The 24,596-nt window shown below is 38.6% G+C and overlaps 1 protein-coding gene across 2 annotated transcripts; it reads left to right on the top strand.

The window, feature by feature from the left end:
- Positions 1–4,672: 4,672 nt before the first annotated feature.
- Positions 4,673–24,313, top strand: NAF1 (nuclear assembly factor 1 ribonucleoprotein). Of its 2 annotated transcripts, XM_085058616.1 has the most exons (9): positions 4,674–4,889; positions 5,019–5,170; positions 6,910–7,042; positions 8,998–9,091; positions 12,120–12,202; positions 13,133–13,293; positions 17,012–17,063; positions 19,855–19,960; positions 22,587–24,313. In XM_085058616.1, exons 1-9 carry the CDS (start codon positions 4,728–4,730, stop codon positions 23,006–23,008), a joined length of 1,365 nt encoding a protein of 454 aa, XP_084914742.1. In that variant the 5' UTR covers positions 4,674–4,727; the 3' UTR covers positions 23,009–24,313. The 2 variants fall into 2 exon arrangements, with proteins under 2 accessions (XP_084914741.1, XP_084914742.1); XM_085058615.1 differs by having other exon boundaries at positions 4,673–5,170.
- The last annotated feature ends 283 nt before the right edge of the window (positions 24,314–24,596 follow it).

The raw sequence follows: 24,596 nt of genomic DNA, 5'->3' as shown, positions 1-24,596 counted from the left end.
AAACGAGATAGATTGGTTGAGAACATGTGTCAGGACAGAAAAATAGGTCTTCCAGGCTCTGGATAGTTAGTAAAGTCCTCTGACAGCTACAAAAACTTCACTCAAGGTTGTAGAAGATATGCTTGAGCCATGATAATCAGACAAAAAAGCAGTTCACTAAGACTAGTTCTATTTCTTAAATGGAGGCCATTACAGGGAAGCCACACTCAATTTTACTTGAGTTACTCTCTCCTAACGTGACTCCCTACAAACTGCAATACACTGACTTCAGCTATGCAGACAGTTGAAATTTCTGAGCTGTTTACATATTTCAGAATAAATCACAATTATAGATGCAGCTTGGATCCAGTTGGTTTTGTAACTAATCAAATTATGGGTATATTGGCAAAATTAAAAATATTGGACTGAAATCAACTAGAAAAAGAATGTAATAAACTGCAATAAAAGAACTGATAAATGGACTGTACAAACTCCTAGAATAGTTGGAGGTGAATCTGTCCATTGATCTGTGAAGGGATTTGGAATGATACTGATGAAATTGGCTGTGGGCATCTCAATCATCTGAAGATTACTGGATATTTTTGGAAAAATAAAGTAAAATAAGAATATGGTAAATAAAACTGTACATTTTCTCCATATTTAAGAATGGTTTTGGGGGATCCCTTAGAAGTAATACTTTTTCTTTTCATCTAGTTATAAATTGCCCAACTGTTTATATGAATACAGAACTAAGACGTTTGTGCAATTTAACTCTATACAATAATTTTAAGCTTTGAAATGAGTAAAACATTCTGTACTGTAGCTATTTTAATCTCATTTCTGTACTAGATAGCTATGAAAGCTACAATATTGATTCATCTGGATGGAATGAAATATGACTAGCAACAGTGATACAGAAAATTCTGTTGATCCGATTTCCTTTCCCTGTCACTGCTCCTGACCATGAATACCTTAGGTTCCAATTGTTCAGCCTAAGAGTGAAAAAAAGTCTCTTAGGTAGGAACATTAGCTTCAAAACTGTTGCAAATTTAAGTTCATGGTTTCACTATTGTGGTGGTACAACTCCTCTTCCTCCTTGGCGCCACTCTAGAATCTCATAGATTCACCGAACAACCTCAGTGGGAAGGAACCCACAAGGACCATCGAGTCCAGCTCCTGGCCCTGCACTGGGCAGCCCCAGGAGTCACACACGTGCCCGAGACCTTTCTCTAAATGTTTCTTGAACTCTGTCAGGCTTGGTGCTGTGACCATTTCCCTGGGGATCCTGTTCCAGTGCCCAACCACCCTCTGGGTGAGGAACCTTTTCCTGATATCCAACCTAAACCTCCTCTGATACAGCTTCATGACATTCCCTTGGGTTCTGTCACTGGGCACCAGAGAGATCAGTGCCTGTCCTCTGCCTTCTGGTTGTGAGAAAGCTGTAGACTATGATGAGGCTCAGCCTCTTCCAGGCTGAACAGACCAAGTGACTTCAGCCACTCCTCATATGGCTTCTCCTCCAGACCCTTCACCATCTTTGTTGCTCTCCTTTGGACATTCTCCAATTGCTTTACCTCCTTGCTATATTGTGGTGCCCAAAACTGCCCACAGCACTCGTGAGGCCACACCAGTGCAGAGCAGAGTGGGACAATCCTCTCCCTCGACCAGCTGGCAATGCTGTGTCAACTGGCTTACCAACTGCTTATACTGCCTACAGTTCAGTGATATATAGTGATATCACTGTCTATAATCATTAGTATATAGAAGCATAAAATATATAAATGATAAGCATCACTGTGAATAGTATTTGTTTTCATATTCAAAATATATTAACAGACATTACTTCCTTTCTTATTCGTGCCTTTTCCTCCCCAGGCATAATAAGCAGCACACTGAAATCTCCAAGCTATTTTCCACATTCAAATCCAGGAGAGATATCATGATGAAACTATGTTTTTCAACAGATTCCTTTATTGCATCCAAAGAAATTCAATAAACCATTGTAATAATAGTTTGAGTGCCATCACTTCAGCTTTAAAAGTATGATGGGAACAATTATGCACACCTGTCGTGGCAGCAAGGATGTAATAAATGTAGGAAACAACACCTCCAGAGAGCTTCATCAAATACTGGGAGGCAGAAAACAGGGCTTACAATACCTTTTATTCCAGCCTTGACAGATGACGTCAGATTCCAATCCCAGCAGTGACATTTCTTAACTGCTCAGACCTTGAAAACATGCGTTGGAACTACTGTGATTCAAGTGCTCCTCTCTGAAATGTTTCTTTTCCTAGAACATCTCTGTGCTCATGCTGTTACGTTGCAGATTATTTACAAATGCCCTGGCTGAGTGGATGATGATGTTTACTGTGCATCAAGCCTTTTAAATCCTCATTTTAAGAGCAATGTTATCTTACAAGTTAAGGGCTAAGCTGCAGGATTCAAATGAAATAAAGTATCTTTTTTGTTTGAAAGATGCTGCCAGTTCTGCACAAACACAGAGGAAACTGTCATAACACAATCTATGTGCCAGAGTAAAGATATAAAACACTTACTAAAATCCTTTAAAAAGCAGGAAAGACGTGGTTCATAAGAGAGTTGAAGAATTTTACTTACATAAATGCAAGGTAGGGATCTGAATATCTTTTTACATTTATAAGACATGTGTGTTTTGCCAATAAAATTTTCATTCAACTAATTTCATCCCACATTATGGCACCAATTATTTTACCTTTTGTTAGGAAAGGATTTGGCTAATACAAGGGCTTCGTCTGCCTTGGAGAAATTATTCTCTTCCAGTCACACTGATCAACTTTATCACACGAACTCACAGATCTTGTATTATAGTCCATTTCAGGTACATCTGAAAAAACAAATGAATAAATTTTAAAAAACCCTCAGACTAATAATAAACTGTCCTTGCTTACTTTTAAAATGAAACCTGGTTTTGCAGAGTTTGTTTCTGCAGAATTGGATTTTAGCAGGATTCTGCCTCTATTCATGCTTTAATTGGATATATATTTCATTTCTATCACTTCCTCATGGATTAAAATTTATCTGCTAGTGAGATGCAATATAAACCATTTTTATGACTGCTCAATATTTAATCTCCATTCAATTGCCAACTAATTGTTGTTGACATTTAATTGCATGATTTTCCAAAGAGCTCTTTTTTGTTAAAGAGCTTGCAGCACAGGTCAGTAATATTCAGAACACGCTTCCCGTGTACACTCATTTCAGGATCCCAGTGCTGTCACTGAAGGTGGAGATGATTCCTACCTGAGGTGTTCTGAGTAACTGCAGTGAGTGTTTACTGGTGCTGTTTACACATACAGCCTATACAGGCTCATCACTCATGACAGTGCAAAAAATACCCAATGTCTCTGTACCTGTTCTGCTTGACCTATACATAATGGTACACAAATGAAAAAAGGTACTGATGAAGTAAATTATATACAAATTTGGATATGTATAATTTTCCTACTAAATAAAATTCTGCTAGTTGCATTTGCTGTGTCATAACCAAGAGTGGAACTACCAGAGAATGAAATCTTCTGCCTTCACATGCTCCCTTCAGCCCATGTGGGGTACCAGCAAAGCACTCTTGTGATGGTGTGTTCAACATGGCCTGGACATTTTGGCCAAGAATGAAATGGTTTGAGTGTCCTTAGAGCTGTGGGGCACACAGTTCTCTCAGAGCTAGAGGGGAAGGCTATTACACAGAAAACTACCATTCTCTGCTCTCATCAGATACTCAAGTCCCAGTCCTCTCTGGCACTTCCATCATTATCACATGTAACTTTTTCATGTATTTATCTATTTTTATCTATTTATCCTCCTCAAGCCTATATTGTACTCTGCTGTTCACCCTGTTGCCTGGTAATGAAGACCCTTTGGAACCCACAGGACAGTGTGATGTGCTCAGGGGCAGACAGTGAAATACAGCTGTCAGACAGCACTTTGGAAGTTAAAGGGGCTTGTGTGTGCGCTCACCTTAGCACTGACCTTATTCTGCATGTTATTTTTCACATCTTTGGGGATTTCCCATGGAAAAACTGTGTTCAAGAGAAAACAAGCTGCTTTTTCTGCTATGTTACCCTCGTGACAAAGAGCTTTGTGTGACACCAGTGACACAGAGGCTGGTCAGGAGGAGCTTGAGTGTGCTCTCTCCTATGGGTCAGGGACACCACGAGTGCCAGATGCCGGGATGCAGAGTCCTTCCCTCTACCCACCAACTCGTGCGACACAGACACCCAAAACCCCTCAAGCTCCACAACCACGACTATTGACGGCGAACCCATACAGTCACTATTATTATGGGGCCACTACGTCAGAATACCACAAATTACTGTTCGTATAGAAATTTGAAATTATACAGCTTTTCTTTAATTTTTGTTTATTTTTCAGTCTTAATTACACGGTTCCGCGTGTTGTCAGCACATTTTATAAAACACCAAAACTAATCCCCCGCAGCACGAGCAGCCATGGCCTCTAGCTCTGTCTGTCCAGCAGGCCCCACAAGCACCACACTCGGGGCGCTGGGTTTGAAGCGGCCCCGAAGCTCAGCGAGCGCTGGGACACGCGCTCACCCAGGGTGACAGATGCCGGTGACAAGTCGCGGTGACAGATGCCGGTGACACACCCCGCCCCACTCCCGGACACAGCCGCTCGGCGCGCGCGCGGGCGGCTCGCGGCGGCCGGAAGTGGCGCGTGCCGGGGGCGGGGCCGCGGGGCCGCGTGGCGCGGGAATGGAGGCGCAGCAGGACGTGGTGGAGCAGCTGGAGAACCTGGCCGTGGCGCCGGACGAGCAGCGGGCGGCCGGCTCGGAGAGGGCGCAGGCCGGCTCGGAGAGGGCGCAGGACGAGCAGCGGGCGGCCGGCTCGGAGAAGGCGCAGGCCGGCTCGGAGAAGGCTCAGGACGAGCAGCGGGTGGCCGACTTGGAGAAGGAGCCGGACGAGCAGCGGGTAGCCGACTTGGAGGAGGCGCCGGCCGACTCGGAGAAGGAGCCGGACGAGCAGCGGGCAGCCGACTCGGAGAAGGAGCCGGGCCCTGCGGAGGCCGCAGTGGGAGCCCAGGAGGCTCCGCTACCTCCGCTGCCCCCGCTGCCCCCAGTGGCGGGGGAGCGCCGCTCGCCGCCGCCCGCTTGGCCCGGAGCGCCCGCTGCGGCCGTGCCGTCGTCGGAGTCGGACAGGTGGGTTGCGCCCCGGGGCTGCCCCCCGGCCTCCCCTTGCTCGCCGAGGCGTGGGGCGGCGGCGCGGGCCGCTGGTGCTGTGGCGGAGCGCCCGGAGCCCTGTGTGCCTGCCCGCCGCCTGCCCCCGCCGCGGCGTTTCAGCCTCGGGAGCTCTCTCCTTCCCATCAGAGGTGAAATTCTCAGTTGCCTTTCGCTAGGAGGCTGACTGTTAGATTAAGCCTCCGGAACAGTGCTGTTGAGGGTGCTGGATTTAGTGAAAACGTAAGTTTGGTGGTTGCGGCCTGGAGGGGGTGTGGGGCCCCCGGCCCGTGTCCGAGTGTCCGGCTTGCTGTGGTGCTCACAGGGCACCTGCGGCTCCTGGGCCAGGACACCCGCCGTGTTTCTGCTGGGAAACCTGGCTGCAGGACTCAAGGGGAAGTTTGCACACCGTGCCACGTGCTCTCATGTTGGCATCTCAGTGGAATAGCTTATTCTCAACCTGTTTCGTTCTTTTTTTTTTTTTTTTTTTTTTAATAAGAAGTTCCATCATCTATTTGCTGTGTCTGTGCTTTGATGTTCAGTGTGGTTGGTGAAAGGTAACTGGTTAAATGTGGGCTCTGTTGCAGTGAGGAGTCTGCGCCCTTTGGCTCTTCCTTATGTTCTGTGTTCTTATTGGGCCGGTGCAGCAAGATGGACAGGTGCATCCTTTGACTAGAGAAGGCTGAAATAAAGTCTGAGAATCTCTTCTTAAAGATACCAAGCTTCATTCACAGTTAACTGATGAAAGCTTGACATTAGAAATACTTTCGTTGGTTCAAAGTTTTGCTTGAACATCCTGAAGTCATGGAGAGTGAAATTTCTGACTTACAGGGGCTTCACCTAGATGTAATGTTTTTTACTTCCAAAATCTGTTGTGGTGATGAACGCTAATGATGAAATTTTGATAACTTCAACTTACTTATCTGTCTGCATATATCTAAATATTTGTTTTGTTTTGTTTTTTTTTTAACTCCCTCCACTGATCGGTCTTTTAGTCTGAATTTTTTTTTTTTTTGTCTTCCTGCTGCATTGATGTTGTTCCAAGAAGTCCATATTTGACTTTTTCAAAAGGTTTCTTTGGAGACGTGTTCTTACTTCTTGTCATTGTTACGAACATCTGTTGGAATGAAGAAAGCAGCAATAGAAAGGCATCCCTTTACTTGAGGAGACTGTGTGGTATTACAAGAATCTAGAAAGGAGTGGGGTCTTTTTTTTTTTTTTTTTTTTTTAGTAAGAAAGGCTATTTTTCAAAAGTTTGCTTGTCAGTGTATTTTTTCTGTGAGGTTTGTATTGTGTTTTTTTTAGTTACCAGGATTAGTAGCTCCATATTTGTTTCTTCCACCAGCCATTGAAGAACTTGGACCTTTGCTGAAAGAAACGTGTTGACACGTTACTGGTTTCTTACTCCACTCTTTACTTGAAATATTAAAAGTCTAAGACAATAAACGTCTCTTACGTATGTGACAGTGGGAAATACTAAATTACTCCGTGCAAATATGTACTAGGGGATTTTGACAGGACATCAATTATAAAGCTAATCTCTTTCATTTGCAAAACTTAGAATTTTTTTCCCTTCATTGTGCAAGATGCATTGCTTGGAATAAGTATTTTCTTGAATTTCACTCAGCGTTACAAGTGTTAGGATTTTACTAGTGTAGGGATTTTACTGGTACAGTAACTGTGAAAAGACAGTATTCTAACTCTCTTTTTTTTTTATTCAGTGAGACAGATTCAGATAGTTCCTCAACTACACCCTCCTCTCTATCTTCAGCAGTATCTGATGAAGATGATCACCCAAATGAGAAAGATAACAGATCTTACTGTATTCGAACAAAGGATGAGTTGCCTATTGATGTAAGTATGGGGTGGTATTTTTTAAACCCTTTCGTGCTATCCCAACTAAAAGTTTATATTGTAAGTCACTCCTTCTGTGTCAAGATGGGGGATGGAATCAGAATAGTAAAAGAGAAGCTCAAAGGCTGAGCTAGACACAGTTTAGTAGGTAAAGCAAAAGCCGCACACCCAAGCAGAGGAAACCCAGAAATTAATTTAGCACTTTCCATGGACAGGCAGGTGTTCAGCTATCCCCAGGAAAGCTGGGCTCCATCATGTGTAGCAGTTACTTGGACATACAAACACCATCACTCCAAATGTCTCCTTGTTCTCCTTTTTCACCTAGCTTTGTATGCTGAACTTGATGTTACATGGTATGGAATGTTCCTTTGGTCAGTGCAGGTCAGCTGTCCTGGCTGTGTCCTCTCCTACCTCCTTTTGCACCCCCAGCCTCCTCACTGATGGGGTGGTGTGAGAGGCAGAAAAGGCCTTGTCTCTGGGTTAAAGCTGCTCAGGAGTAACAAAAACATCTGTATATTGTCAGCAGTGTTCCCATCACAAATCCAAAACACAGCCCCATAACAGCCACTGTGAAGAAAATAGACTTTACTGCAGCCAAAACCACCACAGTTAATAACTTAGAATAACATGTTTCATGTGTGTTTTTAGGGAGGGTTAAAAAACTATTTTAGAAACCTCTTGTTTTGAAGCAAAAAAATTGGAAGATACTGTATATAATATGGCTGAAGGTACCATTTTGAGATACAGGATCAGAATTATACCTTCCTGCTGGTCTTTGGCCTTTGAATTGCTGTCACAAAAGTGACTCATTTAAGTTTTAGCAGTGAACTTGATTTAATGTTGCAAAAAATCACTGTCCTGTAGAGCAGTGTGGTGTTTCTATCTGAATTCATGTCTCGAGTTTAATGAAGTATTGTAACACCTGGGAGAGTCTTGGCCTTTTTTGATCTTTGTGTTGCTGTGTAAGCCTTTTCCAAGAACTTCTGTTAGAGTGAAGATTATCAAGTGAAGTGTTCCTGAAACAAGATAAGATTCTTCTGTTTGACTGGGATTTTATTTCTAGTAGTGGCCTTTAAAAGTGCAGTTCAGTGCTAAGATGTGAACTCTACCTCTGACTTCACAAGGTGTTGAATTAGAGGATAACATTAACTCTAGTTGCCCTGTATTTAATGTAATCCATATTGAATTCACAGCAGCAGAGTACATACATAGATATCTTAGTTTATGAGTAAACTGGAGGTAGATGATGAACTTAGTGTTAATCAGTCTTTGATAGTAGATTTTGATCCTTACATTTGAGGAAAAGGTTTAATTTAAATATTTTATAGTACTCATTTTTGTATCTGAGCTTTGGCTTTTTGGATTCTAGTCTCTAATTTTCCTCTTGTACCCAATGCAACTTCTAGCTAAATATAATTTTCTTTGTATAGCTTGTTGTGATCTTTACATCTTCTATAATGATCCAAGCCATTATATAAATGGACAAACCCCATTTTGTCAGATCAGGTGATACACATCTGGTATATTTTATGCTATATTATCTCCTGCTGTGTACATTTTTCTTGTAGCATTCATCGTATGTTGTTGCAAGTGGTCTTATTTTTTGATTTCTGATTAATTATTGTGTTGTACATTGAGCTTAATTAGTCTAAAAAGTTGGATTAAATGCCTGTCAATTGTAGGCTTTCTCCAGTTAAATAAAATTGGCTTCTACTTTAGTTGTGATGGAAATATATAGAGTAGTGTTTCTCTAGGAAAGGTGTCCTTGAAAGTGGTGGTCCTCCAAGATGAGTTCATTTAGGATTATTCTGAAAGAGGCAAATGAAATTAGATTTTTCCATAATAAAGTCTGCAAATGCTAGGAGATTTTTCCAAATTGTCAGATTTCTGCAGTGACAAAGTGATAAATGTCTTAGTGTGATATTATATTCTGAACATTGACTTGATGTTTTCAGGAGCTACCTCCTGTTGAAGACTTAAAAATAATTCTGCCAGATAATGTTGAACTGAAGCTCTTTGGGACAGTTTCCAGCATCATCGAGCAGCTAGGTAGGCAAGATATGTTTGCTTTCTTTTTAATTAATATAATTGCTATATATCTCTCTGCATTAACGTTGTTCTTAGTTGTTCCTTCAAAGTGTCACCCCTACATCATTGGATTTCTGAGGGAAGGAGATTGCTGAATGGGAATTCGAACTAAGAAATGACATTTGTATTGAATTACCTTTTATTGGCTTACATGATACTACGACTACTATGCATGTGTTCCTATGTGATTTTGTTTAATTAAAAAGCCTTTTTCCACAGTGTACTATGATTTTTATATTGATACTGGCAACAATTACTGTATTGTAAGAAAATCTTCCAATTGTAGATGCTATTTTTGAATAATCCCTAAATATATAGGAGCTATATATCTGAAAGCACAGATGCAGTACAGTGCAGTCCCAAGTGCTTGCTTGTTAATATATGAGGACAGGAAAAAGAATTGTTTCTTCTGCAGTGCAAGTTCTTTTATTTATTTTATTTATTTTTATCTTTCTTTATCCCACTTCTGGCACCTTGAGCAAGTGAAAGCTGCCCATGTCAGCAGTCAGAGGATGGTATGACTAACATGATTTATAGGTGGAGAGTAAACTTAATGGGATTGAGATATAGAATAGATGTAAGCTTAACTGCAGGCCTAGAGATTTAGAGATGTTTTCAGATCTGCATGGGACCTCAGTATTTGGTATATGCTGAAGCTGATATTACTAAAACATCCACAGTATGTTTATATGTAAGCTATTTCAAGTGTTCCATTCTGCTTGAACTGCTTTTGAAGCAATTTGCTTGTGAAAATTAGAAATTAAGTTCAATTTTGAAGTTAAAGTGTTTATACTGAATGTAGTACACAAGAAAGCAGTAAGTTTTGCTATTAATTTTTATCATAAAAGACTTCACGTAATACAGGCAATTCCTCTTCGTTATTTTATTGGAGTGAGATTGAGTTTCATTCATTATCAGGAAGCTGGTTAGAGGGTGTGGAAGGTAATAATCTGGTTCTTTTGTTCGACTTTCCTCTTTCTTGCTTATTGGTGATAATAGGGACTTCAAGATAATGGGCTGTCTTCAGCTGAAATGATAGTTTGAAAACAAGTTCTAAAAGAAAGATGAGTCATAGTTGCAATTATTCTAATTTTTGGTCTAAAATGTGAAGGTATAAACAAAGCTGTTTCAAAGACTTCAGTTTTGAAAACCATCCTTAATTCTAATCCTCACTGGTGAGTATAATCTTTTAATATACCAATTTACTGGTAAGGGAATTCTTCAGGCTGCATTCTCCTTTATGTAATGTAAATGTATGAAGTGTTGAATTGGATTTGTTGCTGAAAGTTAGAAAACAAGGTAATAATCATAATGAAATAAAACTGTATGAATGGCATAAACCCCCAGAACATCTGTGATTATTTTGCTTTTTAGTACTTTGCTTTATGACTTTTCTTTCTCCATATTTTCATTTCTCTTTAGTTCTTCTGCAAATAGGCCTCAGTTTCAGTTGACTTGTAGTCGTATTAGGTATTCCAGATAATTGGGGTTTTTTTTTATTTTTGAGCTAAATTGATATGTCTATATACCAGGTTTGTATCTAGTCTGAGAGGAGTTGAAGTCCCATTTGGAAACCACAAATACTATTCTGGCACAACAATCAGTATTCTGAACTTTTTCTGTCCCTTTGATGTCTCTCAGAATCTCTGCTGTTCTCTGTAGCAAGCTTCCAAGTTTGTCAATCTGCAGTGAGTGATACTTGTGAGTCGGGAATTTCATCCTGTAAGGTAAATTTGAGGCTAGAACAGTGCAGGTTTGTGCTTGCTCTGCAGTAGCTATAAGCAAGATGACTACTTTTTGTGAACTTCTGCTCAGTATATTAGAATTTACCAAAATTTCTGCTGTGTTTTGCTTCAAGGTACTTAAAATTCACTGTGTGGGTTGTGGTCTGGAAAGTAAACAGCTTTGGTGTGTATGACAAACCTTCCCTGGGGCTGTATTTTGGGCCCTGCAAGAGTAGAAGCTGATAATTTAGGCTGGGTTGGGGTAGGAGAAGCTGTAATTCAAAGAGGCTGTTGGTGATAATGTTTCTCCTGAGTTTCATGGGACTGGCATGTCATGCATTTTCAGAATGTATTTTCCTTAGCCTGCTCAAGGCTGGGGGCTATGTGTGGTAAATCAAGTCGAGAACATTGTCTGAGAGGTTTTGGTATGTTGTTTTTTGTAGGGTTTTTTTGTTTGGGTGTTTGGGGCTTTTAGTCTGGTTTGGTGGTTTGTTTTTTTTTCTTCCCCTATGATATGTTTCTCATGAGGTTTAACGAACACATTGGTACTTTCAATGTATATTTTATCTTAAAAGTAGGCACAAAATAAATTGATTTCACAAATTCTGTTGAAATTCAGTAAACTATTAAGCCTGTAGAATTGTCACATACTTGTTTGGCATGTTAAGGTTTTTTGCAGATAGCAGTAGTAGTAATTTTTAGCTTGGTGACATGTTGATTGCTGAAAATCCTGTTATGTAAGTTAGCAGTGATGATCTTGAGCTTTTGTTGGAGTCTGAGTTACACTAAGTGCTTGAGTGACTTCATTTGCTGATGGACAAGCATAGAGAATGCTTAACTGAGCATTGTGTTGTTTTACTGGTATAGAAGTTTAATCATCATTAGGCCCAAATGTAGTATGAGACTTACATGGCATTAAATTGCCGAATGTATACCAGATCGCGTATGTGCATATGTAAACAACCAGCAGGTGCTACTGTGACTGAACTGCCAGACAGCTTTTGTGTTCTGGTCTGATTCTTAGGACTCTCTTTCTATACCCCAGAGAACAATAATTCTATAAGGAATGTAAGTATTACCGCTCATGTATCTCTGGAAAGGATGTCTGATTTTAAGTACTTCTGTCTGTGTGCAAGAATATTTGGTTGCAGCTCTACGAACTTAAGTAGGCAAGTAGTGGTGTGGTTTGTGGAGTTTTACTGCAGTTAGCTACATGCTGTTGAAACATGAAATCCTGATTTTTTTTTTTTTTCTTTCCATTTCAGTAATAATTGAATCACTGAAAGGCCTGCCTCCAGTAAATGAGGAAAGCATAATTTTTAAAGAAGATCGGCAAGCAGCAGGAAAGGTGTGTGTAAAATAAAAACTAGTAATTCTAATATAAAATTGGAAGTATTCTTTAGCACTGCAGGAAGTAGAGTTGAAGTCAACTAAATGAAAGATAATGTTTCCTTGATATCTAGTTTTCCTTTGTGCTTTTGGCTGTCGCTACATTCGTCTATTGTTTTAAATCTGAAGAATTCCTAAACTGGAATTAATTGCTTCCTTTTAGAATTACAATATCTGATGAGTTTCCAGTATTTGGTGAGAGTGTTTGTGGAAAGGAAGAGATTCCTTTCAGATGTATGATATCTTGGAATAACATTTATTGCCTGATAGGGGCCAAGGTTAGAGTGAAGCTTCATGAAAAATGGAGAGTGTTTACTTCTATGCTGTGCTGTTGTGATTTAAGGCCAGTGAATAACGTTTACTGAGAGGGCTGTTGCATTAAATTTTCTGTTTTCTGTAGAAGGAAAGCTATCATGTACAATGGTTACTACTTGAAATAGCTATTGAAGATGTGAGTGGAACAAACTCTTCCTGAATTACAGATGTTCTGTAAAACATGGCAAAATTCTCTGTTCTCTATGGAACTGGTGAACAAGCAGTAACTGATGTGAAGGGATCTTGTAAAATTGAACTTCAAGAAAAAATGATCAGGAGATTGTTCCAAGTGCTAAGAGATTAGAAAGCATGACAGACACAGAAGAATAGAGATTTGACAAAAGGAAGGGTTGCTAAGGATGTGAGAACTTACTTTTCCACATTATAACAAACAGTAGTTGGGGACATACACACATACACAAACAAAATTTGGTAATAAAACTGAAGTGTGAAAAGAACTTTTATTTGATGCTGTGTTTTGAAAATATATCGGACTTCTTAACTATCATTGTCTACAACGAAATTAGCTATCTACTTGTTTCTATAAACATCTTAATTTGGGGTTATTTTTCAGATATTTGAGATATTTGGTCCTGTTTTGCATCCTTTTTATGTGATAAGATTTAACAACTCTGAGCATATCAAATCAAAAGGTATTAATGTGCAAGATAAGATGTATTTCGCTCCATCAGTGGAGGACTTCACCCAGTATATATTTGCAGAGAAACTAAAACAGTAAGTCTGATTTCTTTTCTAATGTGGTTGTAATGTTTTTTTTTATATAGCTAGAAATACTCAAGTTTATTCTTGAATTAAATGAAACTTTGTTGAGTGAGAAACTGTAGTACTAAGCTTGACACTAAACTTTGCGATTCTTTTAGATATTCTCAGCTGTGTTGTAATAAGACTCTCAGCTGTGTTGTAACAAGACTGTACTGTCTTGCCTTTGAGAATAATACAGAGTAGCTGTAAAACACAAGCTTTTAAAGAGCTATAATTACTTAAGTTTAGCTTCTTACTCTATGAAGTGTAAGCTTTGTTTTTATGCTGCTGCTACCTAAAATATCACGATGAGAAAAGTTCATTCGTACTTCTCCACACCCTCTGACACACATATACATGAGTATAAAAAAAGACAGTTTTGCAAGCTGAATTTTCCCGATTTTGTTGTTTGTTCTTTAGATACAGAACTGATCATAAACTTGTGTGCATTCTGAACAAGTTTGTATTAACTATTTTTATTTCATATAATAAGGCCAGAATTGAAATGTAATTATCAATAAATCTTTTATACAGTTGAAGGATAACAGTTCTAGGTGAAAATTACTCTCTGTAGATTTGCAAGAGAGGAGGGATTTGAATGGCAATGTAGTATGGTGTTTAGAAACTTCTCAGTAGTGTTTGTGTATCCCAGTCTGTCTGAGGAAAGTAGCATGAATAAAAAGGACTTGATGCCATTTAGAGGCAAGTGTACTCAAATAAACAGACTAAGAAATAAAACTTAATAAATGACAGCTAGATATTAATGTTCTAATTATTGATGAATAATTACCTGAAACAGCTATTAGGTTAAATACCTTTTGTCATACAAGTGACTTAGTCTCTGTTTGTTAGGATTAGTTCTCAAGGTTTGGTTGATTGTCAGCATTCATTACAGCTGTGGCAGTATTCATACTGAATGCTTCTTTTCTTTAGTCAAACATGTAGCCAGACCTGCAGCAGTCTTTTTTTTTTTTTTTTTAACGTTTCTCATTTCTGTGCAAGCAACAAGCGTATTTTCTTCTCTTTAGTGAGGACCAAAATAGATCACTTTCTTGCTCTGATGCTTGTTTGTTTTTCTGCAGCATTTTGATGCCAGCTGGTCTTTGATTTGCACTATTAAACTTTGTTGCTTAGCACAGTAACTGCACAGACTTTAATCATCTGCTTGCTGCATCAATAACCCTGTGCTGTACTCTGCATCTGAGATGGGAGACTCATGTTTTAGTTTGCTTCATGCTTTGGAAATAGTTTCAGAAACCATTTTTCATTTGATAGTACTTCACTGTCATATATGATAAAAACCCAAAACCTAGGCAAGGTACTTGAGACGTCCAGGGCTTATCAGCACAGCTAAACAATGCTTCAGACATTGTTTCTTGCCTTGATTAGGATGAGTAGTGTGACTTAAGGTACAGTACACTAAAACAGTATTTTATTTCTGGGTTTTGTATAGTTTCTTAAACTCATGTGAGGTATTTGGTACAATTTATTGAAGCTGCCTTTTCACTAAACAGGTTTAGTTAAAAACAGATGAGGAATTTTGGATTTCTTACTGGTGCTGTTATGCTGTATGAAGAAACCTTAATGCCATAACAAGGTGACATGGATTAGTGGAAAAGTCAGGCTTTGATCCATGTTTCACTAGACAGCTGTTGGACCTTAGTAGATAGCATATTTGATAACCAATAATTTTTATTTTCTGGTTTTTATTAGTTTGACTGTTTGCAGACCAGATTTTGGACTATTACAGGCTTAAAGTTTTAGAACTGCTATTTAAAACTGTGGTGGTACTTTGAAAAGGAAAGGAATCAAGATTAAGATCTGAAAGAAGTATTGAGTTTGAAGCTTTTTCTGAAATCCAAAATGCAATCTGCTTGCATTGTACAAAGTTGCAGTGCTGTGAATAAGATTCTTTAGATGTTAGACTTCATAGAAAAGTCCGCTTTATAGGAAAAATAAATGAAACTGTAGTGTAAAACTTTTTGAATGCAGAATAATTTGTTACTAAAGATAGACTTGTGTTGTATTGCGTGAAACACAGTTCTGAAAAATCTAATGTATTTTCATGATTCCTCTAAATCTCCTTTTGTCAGAGTTTCACATCTTGCAGTATCTGACTTCAGAAATCAAAGTAATACTATATAGTTCTTTGCAGAAGATACTTAGTATCTTGGAGCATGAAAAGCAGTTTTTGTTTGCTGAACTGAGGAAGGCTGCTTTGGGAGAAGTGAGATAAGCTGCGTGACCTTGAAAGGTTTAAAGTTTGCAGTCATTGGAATTACATGTTGCTGAATGACCACAGGTCTTGAAGATTCTTTGTTCTCTAGTATTTCTGGCAGGCATGTGTTGCTCTAAAATAACAAGATGAAAGGAAGAAACAGTTCAGTTCATGATAACAAAAAAAAAGTTTCCTGCAGCTGAGAAATTACTCATATAGTGCCTATTTATGTTCTGTTCCTCCCTGTGATGTTTTCTTCTAATTGCACTTTAAAATGGCTTCCTTGCCTTCCTTTTGCTCATAATCACAAAGATTTCTTTATGGTTTCCTTGTGACATGTAGAGGTTGAGCTTCAGTTTTCTATTAGGGATTGAGGCGTGATGTACCTGCAGATGACTTGCCAGTGCTCTCATGGGTAATGTGTGACTAAGGATCTCTGAAGTCCAGGCTGCTGATGCCAATGGTTATGTACTTTTTTTGTAGTTATTGGTACTTGATTGTTGCTGACTTGATGAGTACATTAAAAAATGCTTGATTATTAGGGCACTGACTGAAGACATTTTGCACTGAGCACATTGATGTTTTGAGCTGTGGTTCCATTTTGCAAGTACGAATTTTCAGTACTGTGCTGTTTTATGCAGTTTTTCCACATGAAAAACTGTACTAAAAAAACTGAAAAACTTTACATTTCAGACCAAAACACCCTAAATTTGCAAGAAGCGTGGCAAAAACATTCAACAGACTACTGGCAACATAATTTAAATCTATTCCACAAATTCATTGCTAATCAAAGAAATTAATTTGATTTTTAGCGAAGGTTTTGGCAGTCGGTGAAATAAATTATACTAGCTCAGATTTATTTTGGTGTTTGTCGGGCAAGACAGTGTAGTTTCTACTTCTTAAAATGTCTTTTGCCTTGCAATTTAATTTTATGTTTTCAACAGAATAGAAGGTTAAACCTAGTTATCTAGCTAACACTGACTTAACAGGTTTGTAAGCCAAACTTTGAGGGTCTTTTGGTTCTGAATTTACTTTGCTGTAGTTATACTGAAAGCCTGTGTCCTAGTGAATGAGTTCATTGTGCTTTTTAGCTGCAAATACATGTTCTGAAATCAGAAGAATAAGAAAGCTTGTGATTGCATTCAGCAGTTAGTATAAGAAAGTTGCAATGAACTACCTCAATTTGGGTTCAAAGCAATTTATGTTCAAAAAGATTTTTTGAGAGAGTACTGACCAAAATTTAATATTTGCTGTATGAAATGCTCAGTCATCACTCGAAGTAGGAAGATCTTTCAAGTGTAGTGAAGTCACTAGTTGACGTATACATTACTGTTTGCTTAGAACAATATTAAAGAACAAATACCTCTTTGAAAACAGGAATTTCCTGTTGCAGGTGACCTGATACCTTATAGAAAGTGTTACCCTTCCTTTAGCTGGATTGTCTAATTTGTCTTGTTTTCTTTTTACTTTTAGGGAAAAAGGTTCAGATGCGTCTTGGAAGAATGACCAAGAACCACCACCTGAAGTAACTATAGAGGAATTTTTGTTAGCTGCTTTTGATTACACAAGTTCTATGTAGAAAAACTTTTGTGCAGAGCAACTAATTAGCAAGCTTATCTTCTTAGGCAGACAAGAGTTGAATGTACCTCTTCATTGAAAGAAAAGATCACGTTCTTCTTGGAGAGGTCTTGTAGTGAGTGTAGAGAGTACTACCTGTCTGTCTGCCTGCATTTTGCAGTTGGCAAAATGTGTATCTTTGGTTTCTCTAGTCCTTCAAGAACATATTTGACAGCATGACCATTTAACTTTGGGTAGCAGTGCTTTTACCTTGCCTAACAATTTTTCTTCTGCTAGGCAATGTTTGTCCCTGTCATTGTTTCACTGCAGCTTTGGCTTCAATTTGCCACGTGCAATTGTTTGTCTGTAAAGGCTTATTAGAATAGACTATTTCAGGTGGAAGGAACCTACAGCAATCATCTAGTCTGACAAGTTCAGGGCTAACCGGAAGCTGAAGCACGTTGTGAAGGGCATTGTCCAAATACCCAAGTACTGACAGTATTGAATTTTGCATTCACGGTCCTAATCCCAGGATGGTTGTTCTGGCTTGAAGGAAAGACATGTCACACATGTGACATGAACTTTTGAGTGCTCAAAGATAGGTCCTGTAATGATGTATCAGTCTGTCAACTTGGAATGTTGCTTTTTCCCCTGTAGTGAGGGTGATGCATTTTGAAATACTGTTTTTTCTTGCCATAAAGGGAACGGAGCTGTGCCATGTTAACTTCTCTCAAAAATGCTTGTCTGTGAGTTCTGACTGTAAATTGCGTTCCTTTCTTGTGGAGACATCTCACAGGCAATCATAGTTTGACAATTGGAGGTGTTGTGTAAGAATTGGATTTGTATGTATGTTATCCATAGAGCTTTGAAAGACTGTAGCATAGAAACTTTTGGCTAGTCTTAACTTGCTTTCACTCAGCAGTTTTTTAGTGGTGGTGGTACAAAATGGAGTTATTGGCTAATGGTGAGGTCTTCTGTTTCTTTGACATGTTTTAAAAGCTGTTCATTATATAAACTTTTAAATGTTTTATTTGAGTTTGTAGGGACCTATGAAATTTTATTGGCCAGATACAGTCAGTCAGATCTTCTGCAGATACAGATTCATTGGTTTTTTTTTAATCCATTTTCTTAATTAAAGTTTGCTCTACTTCACTATAGGAAAGAAGGAAGCTTGAACAGTCAGTTCAGCAAGAGTGGGCACTGTTGGAGTGATCTGTCTCTGTGCTCTGTTTTGGAAAAAAACACATCTAACATCTTGTAATCCTCAATTAGCATAATCTTTGGTTAGTTCTAGCAGTTAGAGTTTATATCACACTATCTCAAACTGTGACAGTTGATGAGCTGATAGATAGTAGCTATTGCTTTGAAGGTAATAGCGGTTGACAAGGGTGCAGATTAAATTTTATGCTACTGATGCTTGAAATTGTCTCTTATAGCCAGAGCCTTTTAGAGACCTCAGCTTGCAACTGATTTCTGGCCAGTCCCTATGGTAAACCGTGTGCAGTTGTTGGAGTCAGTTCTTTTTGTGATTGTGCAAGGCTTTATTTTTGTACGAATGTTAAATTAATCCATGTTAGGCCTTTCTTACTTGCTACTTCAAGATATATGGTAAGCATTCATTTTCTGACAGACTCTTAGCTAGCCCAGCTTATTTGTAGGGTCACTAATACAGTCTCTCCTGGCTTTGTCTTTGGGGTGAGAGGATGACAAAGTGTGGTCTGTATGCTGCAAGGCTAGCAGGAGCAGATAACTGCAATTTTTCTGTGAGGTGACTTTTATGGGATGCTACATGAAATTTGGTAGCAGTAAAAGGTACCTATTGCTGTTCATTGCTTCTGCACTGCTGGAGTGTGGTGAACTGGAGTTCTTACAAAAAAGGGAGTTTGTGAAAGATTTTACTTCATGGTATATAGCATGTTGCCGTATTTCTTTTGGCTTTTTTTGAGTAAGTATGTCATCCAGTTATGTTGTCGAAGAAATGGTTGTATTCAGAATTAAATTCTAATGGACTTCTTAAGCACTGTTTGGTGCAGTTTTTTAGACCCATGCTCTGGGTATACAATAGAACAGGTACATAAGTGAGCAGCAAAGCCGCTACTTTCGGGAAAGTACATTGGGAAGCGGAGGGTGGGAACAAATCCTACTCCTTTTCAGTTGTGAGAGTGAGCCATTTCTCAGGGAACTAATTAGTACTGACAGATTTTTTCCCTGTTGCTGATAACTTATCCTCATACTAAGTGCAATTTAGGATTCAAAAGGTAGCAAAACCTTGTGTAACAAGAAGAAAATGTTGCAGTGACATTGAATCTGTTGTAAATTACCACATTCCTCAAAGCTGAAAATTTCTTTGGGATAACATTGCTATTGCAAATTCAATAGAAAATGTTATTAATATATACTCCATAAAATTCCAGTTTAGTGCCAATTTCAGAGTAGAGGTACTTTTTAATGTAGTTTAACTTCTGAATTATGTATTGGTTGCCAAGTTAATTTTTACTTTAAAAATTCAGATTTTAATTCACTTAGTCTGCAGTTGCCCTTTGAAAGCTTTTCCTGGCAGGAGCCAGCCAGCTCCTTTTTTTTCTTACTAACATCTAGGCAATCAAATGTTTGTGTTAAGCACTTGAATGCTGCTCTTTTCAGGAAAATGAAAAAGAATAACTGAGTCTTGCATTAATTGTCTTACAAGAAATTGTTAGGGTGTTAACTTTTTTCTTGAGCTGAGAAGCCAGCTGATTTTTTTTTTTTTTTTTAACCAGGCTTTGGATTTCAGTGATGATGAAAAGGAAAGAGAGGCAAAACAGAAGAAAAAGAAGCCTCAAAGTCAAGGAAGGAAGAAACTCAGATCAGAAGCAACTCCATCAGGTGAGTGAATGCTACAGGAGGAATGTTTTTGGTCTGGTAAACTGAATTTGAAATGCACATTATTTCTATCTTAATTGCTGAGTTTTTATACAAGTAGTAATACAGTTAATAATTCCGTATTTTTCAAAATTATATTTGTGAATTTGTGGCTACATTATTTTTTTTAGAAGAGAAATTAAGTTGTATTCTGTTGAAATGGAAACCCTGTGGAAGGGAGGTACTATAGCAGCAGAGCAATTGTCAGGGGATAGTCAAAGGCTCTCAAAACAGTGTTGCTTGACACACAGTGAGGATACTAAACAGATGCCACCATTTGGAGTTTAGAGCTTGCTTATTTGGGGTTCAGCTAAAGCCTTTGGGTGCCAGGAGAAGACTGAGGAAGGCCATGTGCAACTTTTGGGAACCCACTTCTTTGGCAATCAAGGGAGGTGACACAGGTCTTAGATGGAGAATTTATTCCTCTATCTGAAAAGGAAGCTCTTCTTCACCCATCACATGTAAACACTCTTCTAAGTAACTCCTACTTGTGTAGCCTGCTGAGAACCTTTCTCTGTTTCCAATAACCTTTGTGCTGTGTTGGACATCCTTAGAAAAATTTTTTTTTTCTACATATGTTTTCTGTTTCCAAGAAGAAATTTATCTAATGTAGTCATTAGATAAATAAAGCTGTGTATAGGTTTTCATAATAGGAATAGCCTTCTTTACCCTCCTTTCTCCTGCTGTTGTCATGTGTCTTCCCAGGTGTATGCTTGCAGCTTTGCTGTTCACAATAACCAGATTTTCTCTCATGCCTCTCTACTGGCAGAACTTTGGTTTTGAATTGCCATTTTGGTTGAATAATTGATATTGGATCCCTCTTTTTCTGTTCTCACTGGTCTGCTTCGGCTGCATGCTTTTTATAGCACTCCCTTTAAATACAACTCACTCTCATCCTTTACCCTCTTTACTGCTTACTTATAATATTGCTTTAGCTATCTGCAGCTTGGTGCTTCCCCCAATGAATTTCTTGGACAGACTCCTCCTGTGAGTTTGCTGCCCTTCCTTTGTAAAGGTGATACGCACTGTGCCCCACTGAAACACTTTTCTCTTGACCTGGGAGATTAGTAGCTGTCCTTTAACACTTTTTGTACAGTACAGTCCTCCCTTATATCAAATAAAGCTGTCATCTTTCTTGGACTGGCTTTTGCCCTATGGTTTTGACAGGGATTTTTTTCCCCCCCCTTAAGAGATGGATCTGAACTGTGCTGTGTGTTCTCTTCATTACTGATGGTTATTTTCCCCTGGTTTCTGTTAATCTAGCATAAGCATGTTTTCCACCACATCCTTGTTCTGCCAGCTTACTGCAGACCTGCCTTAGCTGAGCTATGTTCCATAACTCAGAACTCAACAGGAGGAATCTGTCAAGGGAGATAGGTTGTGATTTTCTGGTTTTTTTTGTAAATAATATGGCACAGATTGAAATAGTGTGCTATTTATTTTGGTTATAGAATTCAACAGGAAGGATATGTCACAAACTGAGGCACAAAGTTGGTCATAGATGGAGTTTTACATGATTGCGTCTTCATAAAACTGAGTGTATTATAATTGTCTCACTGTTATAGGATTTGGTAGGAGGAGAAAGAACAAAAATACTCATTCAAGTACTTCAGTGCTTGCAAGAGGTCTGCTTATACCAAAGGAGTCTTAACTCCTAATCCCCCATGAAAATCAGTAGGAATTCTGGTATCCAACTACCTTTTCAGACTTAGAAACATTTTCACCTTTGAAAAGCCATGTAGTCTAGTGCCAAGGATGAGGTTCACCCAGGTTTTTAAATTTTAGTGATTTTATGGAATGGCATATTCCTCAATACTTTGTTGCTCCCAGCCATAAAATCCTTCTGAGGGTTTAAGTTCTACAGGTTTTTGAATATCTTAGCAGCTCTTTGGAGCATTTTTAGTATTTCAGTGCTTTACATTTTATAGGCCTAATGCCATTAAAAGTCCTATGATATTTATATAAAGGGGCAGTATATTTGTCATGAACATGAAATATATATGCCTACAGTGAGCTGTACAGGGAAAAATTTGTCGTAGATGAATGCTGAAAGCTAATTGGCTGGAGGTACAGACTGTCCTTTTTCTGATAGAGTAAGTTAATTTTATTGATCTGGGCTTGAATAATTTTGTGTTCCGTGTTTGTGCTGTAATACCAACTTGGGACTGAAAGCTAGATAGCCCTTCAGTGTAATGCAATGTTGATTTATCTTCAGTTTTAAAATGTGTTTTTAAATCTTGTTTTAAATTAAAGCTTCCAAAATACTCAAAATTTGCGTGTTTCTGAGATCGATTTATACAAATGGAAAGCCTGGAGGAAAAGAAGGTGAAATTTCTCTTGAGGACTGAATTTGCAACTTTCAGGACCATTTTTTTTTCCAATTACTTTAATCAAGATGAGTTTCTAAACAATAGATTTGCCAGTATTATTTTGTTCTTTATGTATTAATTGCTAGTATCATTTATTGATAAAAATACTTTTCAGATATCCTTGACTTCAGCTTCAAAGATTTGTGAGGACTGAACTTGATCTTTTCAAAACAATATTACAGCTGTGTATGTGTGGGTTCTTACATTTGTTTATTCCTTAGGTGGGAATGTAGGACTTCATCAGTCAGTGCAGCAGCCTGCTCCAGGTTACTCAAGGGGGCAGCGTGGCAGAGGGTTCTGCGTTCTTCCTCCTCCTCCACCAGACCCCCCAGTGTTTTTCAGATCAAAAGGAAGACCACCACAGCTATACTCTTCAGACAAGAGCATACACCAGGAATCACCAGCGTTTCCACAACCTCACAGAAAACAAAATCCAAGGATGCAGCAGTATTCCTTTCCTCCTCCAATTTTTGGTTCTGTCAACGATGGGCATCAATTCCACCCTCCAACTTCAAATATGAATATGATGTGGACAGGTCCAAACACGTATAATGCACCATACTCATTTCTGCCACCTCCGCCACCACCTCCTCCAGACAGCCATCCTCCAGATGGCCATCCTCCTCACTTCAGGCCTTACTAAGTTTCCATGTGTGTCCATGTAGAGCGTTGCAGTTTACAGGGAGAAAGAACAGGCTGCCAAGATTTATTTTGGAGATGCTTTCTTTTACTGCAGCAGTAGAACAAATGCAGAGTTTTCTGCTTTTTGGGACATCCGTAGAAAGTTATTCTTTTTCTACATATGTTTTCTATTTCCAAAAAGAAATTTATATGATAAAAGTAACTGAATATTAAGTAATGGTTTATTTTTATAATATCTGCTACTTTAAGGTGATGAATAAAAGCCTTTTTGAGACTGGTATGTAGTTGTGGAAATCTATTTTGTAATAAATGTAAGAGTTCATATAACCACTGTTAATTAGTGATGAGACTATTTCAAATAGACAATACTTTAATATTTTTAGAATGGTGCTGTATTGCTGTGCTAAACCATTTTTCTCAATCTGCAAATTTTGAAACCTACTTGGGAACTGAGAATCTGGCATCTAAATTTTGAGCCTGGTTTTATAATATATATAAGACCTAAACCACTATCCAACTTCCAGTACTTCACAAATTTCTTATTAACTAAAAGATAAGATCTGGATGGTTCCTCTTTTAAAATAGCTGGAGTAGCTAGGTCTGAATTTGGACCAGCAGCTGACTTACTGTTGTGTCACATTTAGTGTTCTGCCGTGGTTGTAGAAGATCAGCCTATTCATGAGATGTTTTGCATTTAATTCAGAATTTAAAACCATAATTTCTCTAGCTTGTCTCGAGATTCTCTAGCTCCTAATGCAGAGATGACCATAAATACCTTCTAGAGTGTGCAGTCAGGCCTTCTAGGAAGGAGTCATCAGGTCTGTCAGGGGGAGAAAGCCATTTCAGAACTCTACTGTTTAAATTTGTAAATGCCTATGGTCTTATATTGCTGTTTGATTGTCCTTACAGTCAAAACTGTCTCTTTAGAAATTGAGGTTCATCAATTCTCCCAGCCTGTTTGTGGGAGGGAGGTGAAGCTGTCATCCAAGGATCATTTGGAACAACTTCCACTTGTCCAAAGAGTTGGTCCTACAATTGCACTTCCTTAGTCTCTGGAAGTGACTGTCAGACTAGGATGGAAGACCTCATACTGCATCAGTATTTTATAAGCAGGAGGAAAAAGTGCTTGTGGGACAGACATTTTAAAGATTATTTTTTGACTGAAAAGTGATTACTAGTTCTGATTGTTGAATCTTTACCAATACAGTCACCTTGAACTGATAAAAATGTGCAGTGTGTATTTCTATTCTCAAACTCATTTTGGCCTCATTACTTTAAATATATAATCAAAAGCTGTGCAAGTGTTGCTTGGACTTCAATCCCAAATAGCTTTAAGAATGAAGCAAAGTTTTAATGTGCAGAGGGAGGGACTGCCTTGTCAAGATGGTGACTCAGAACTGGAATTTAATTTCAGACTTAAAAGTTTGCTGTAAAATATTTTACGTAGCAATATTCTTTGATACGTGTAGAACCACTGAGAAGGTTATGTAGATGTCAGTTTATGGCAAGTGGGGACTGTACAGTGGCAACCAATAATTTTAGAGCAGCAGCATTCCAAACAAACATGAGACAAACTCAGTTCCTGCAGA

Source organism: Lichenostomus cassidix, chromosome 4 (genome assembly GCF_008360975.1).
Source record: "Lichenostomus cassidix isolate B80296 chromosome 4, HeHo_3.0, whole genome shotgun sequence".
Classification (NCBI taxonomy): Eukaryota; Metazoa; Chordata; class Aves; order Passeriformes; family Meliphagidae; genus Lichenostomus; species Lichenostomus cassidix.
Note: the sequence above shows the minus strand (reverse complement) of the source record. Positions and strands in the feature narration are given on the sequence as shown.

What these genes read in the sequence shown, in the direction of transcription:
- NAF1 (XM_085058615.1), top strand. Translation starts at nt 4,728, where the DNA reads ATGGAGGCGCAGCAGGACGTGGTGGAGCAGCTGGAGAACCTGGCCGTG. An exon ending in CCGTCGTCGGAGTCGGACAG is followed by an intron (nt 5,171 to 6,909) that starts GTGGGTTGCGCC and finishes TTTTTTATTCAG; the next exon opens with TGAGACAGATTCAGATAGTT. An exon ending in ACCAAGAACCACCACCTGAA is followed by an intron (nt 17,064 to 19,854) that starts GTAACTATAGAG and finishes TTTTTTAACCAG; the next exon opens with GCTTTGGATTTCAGTGATGA.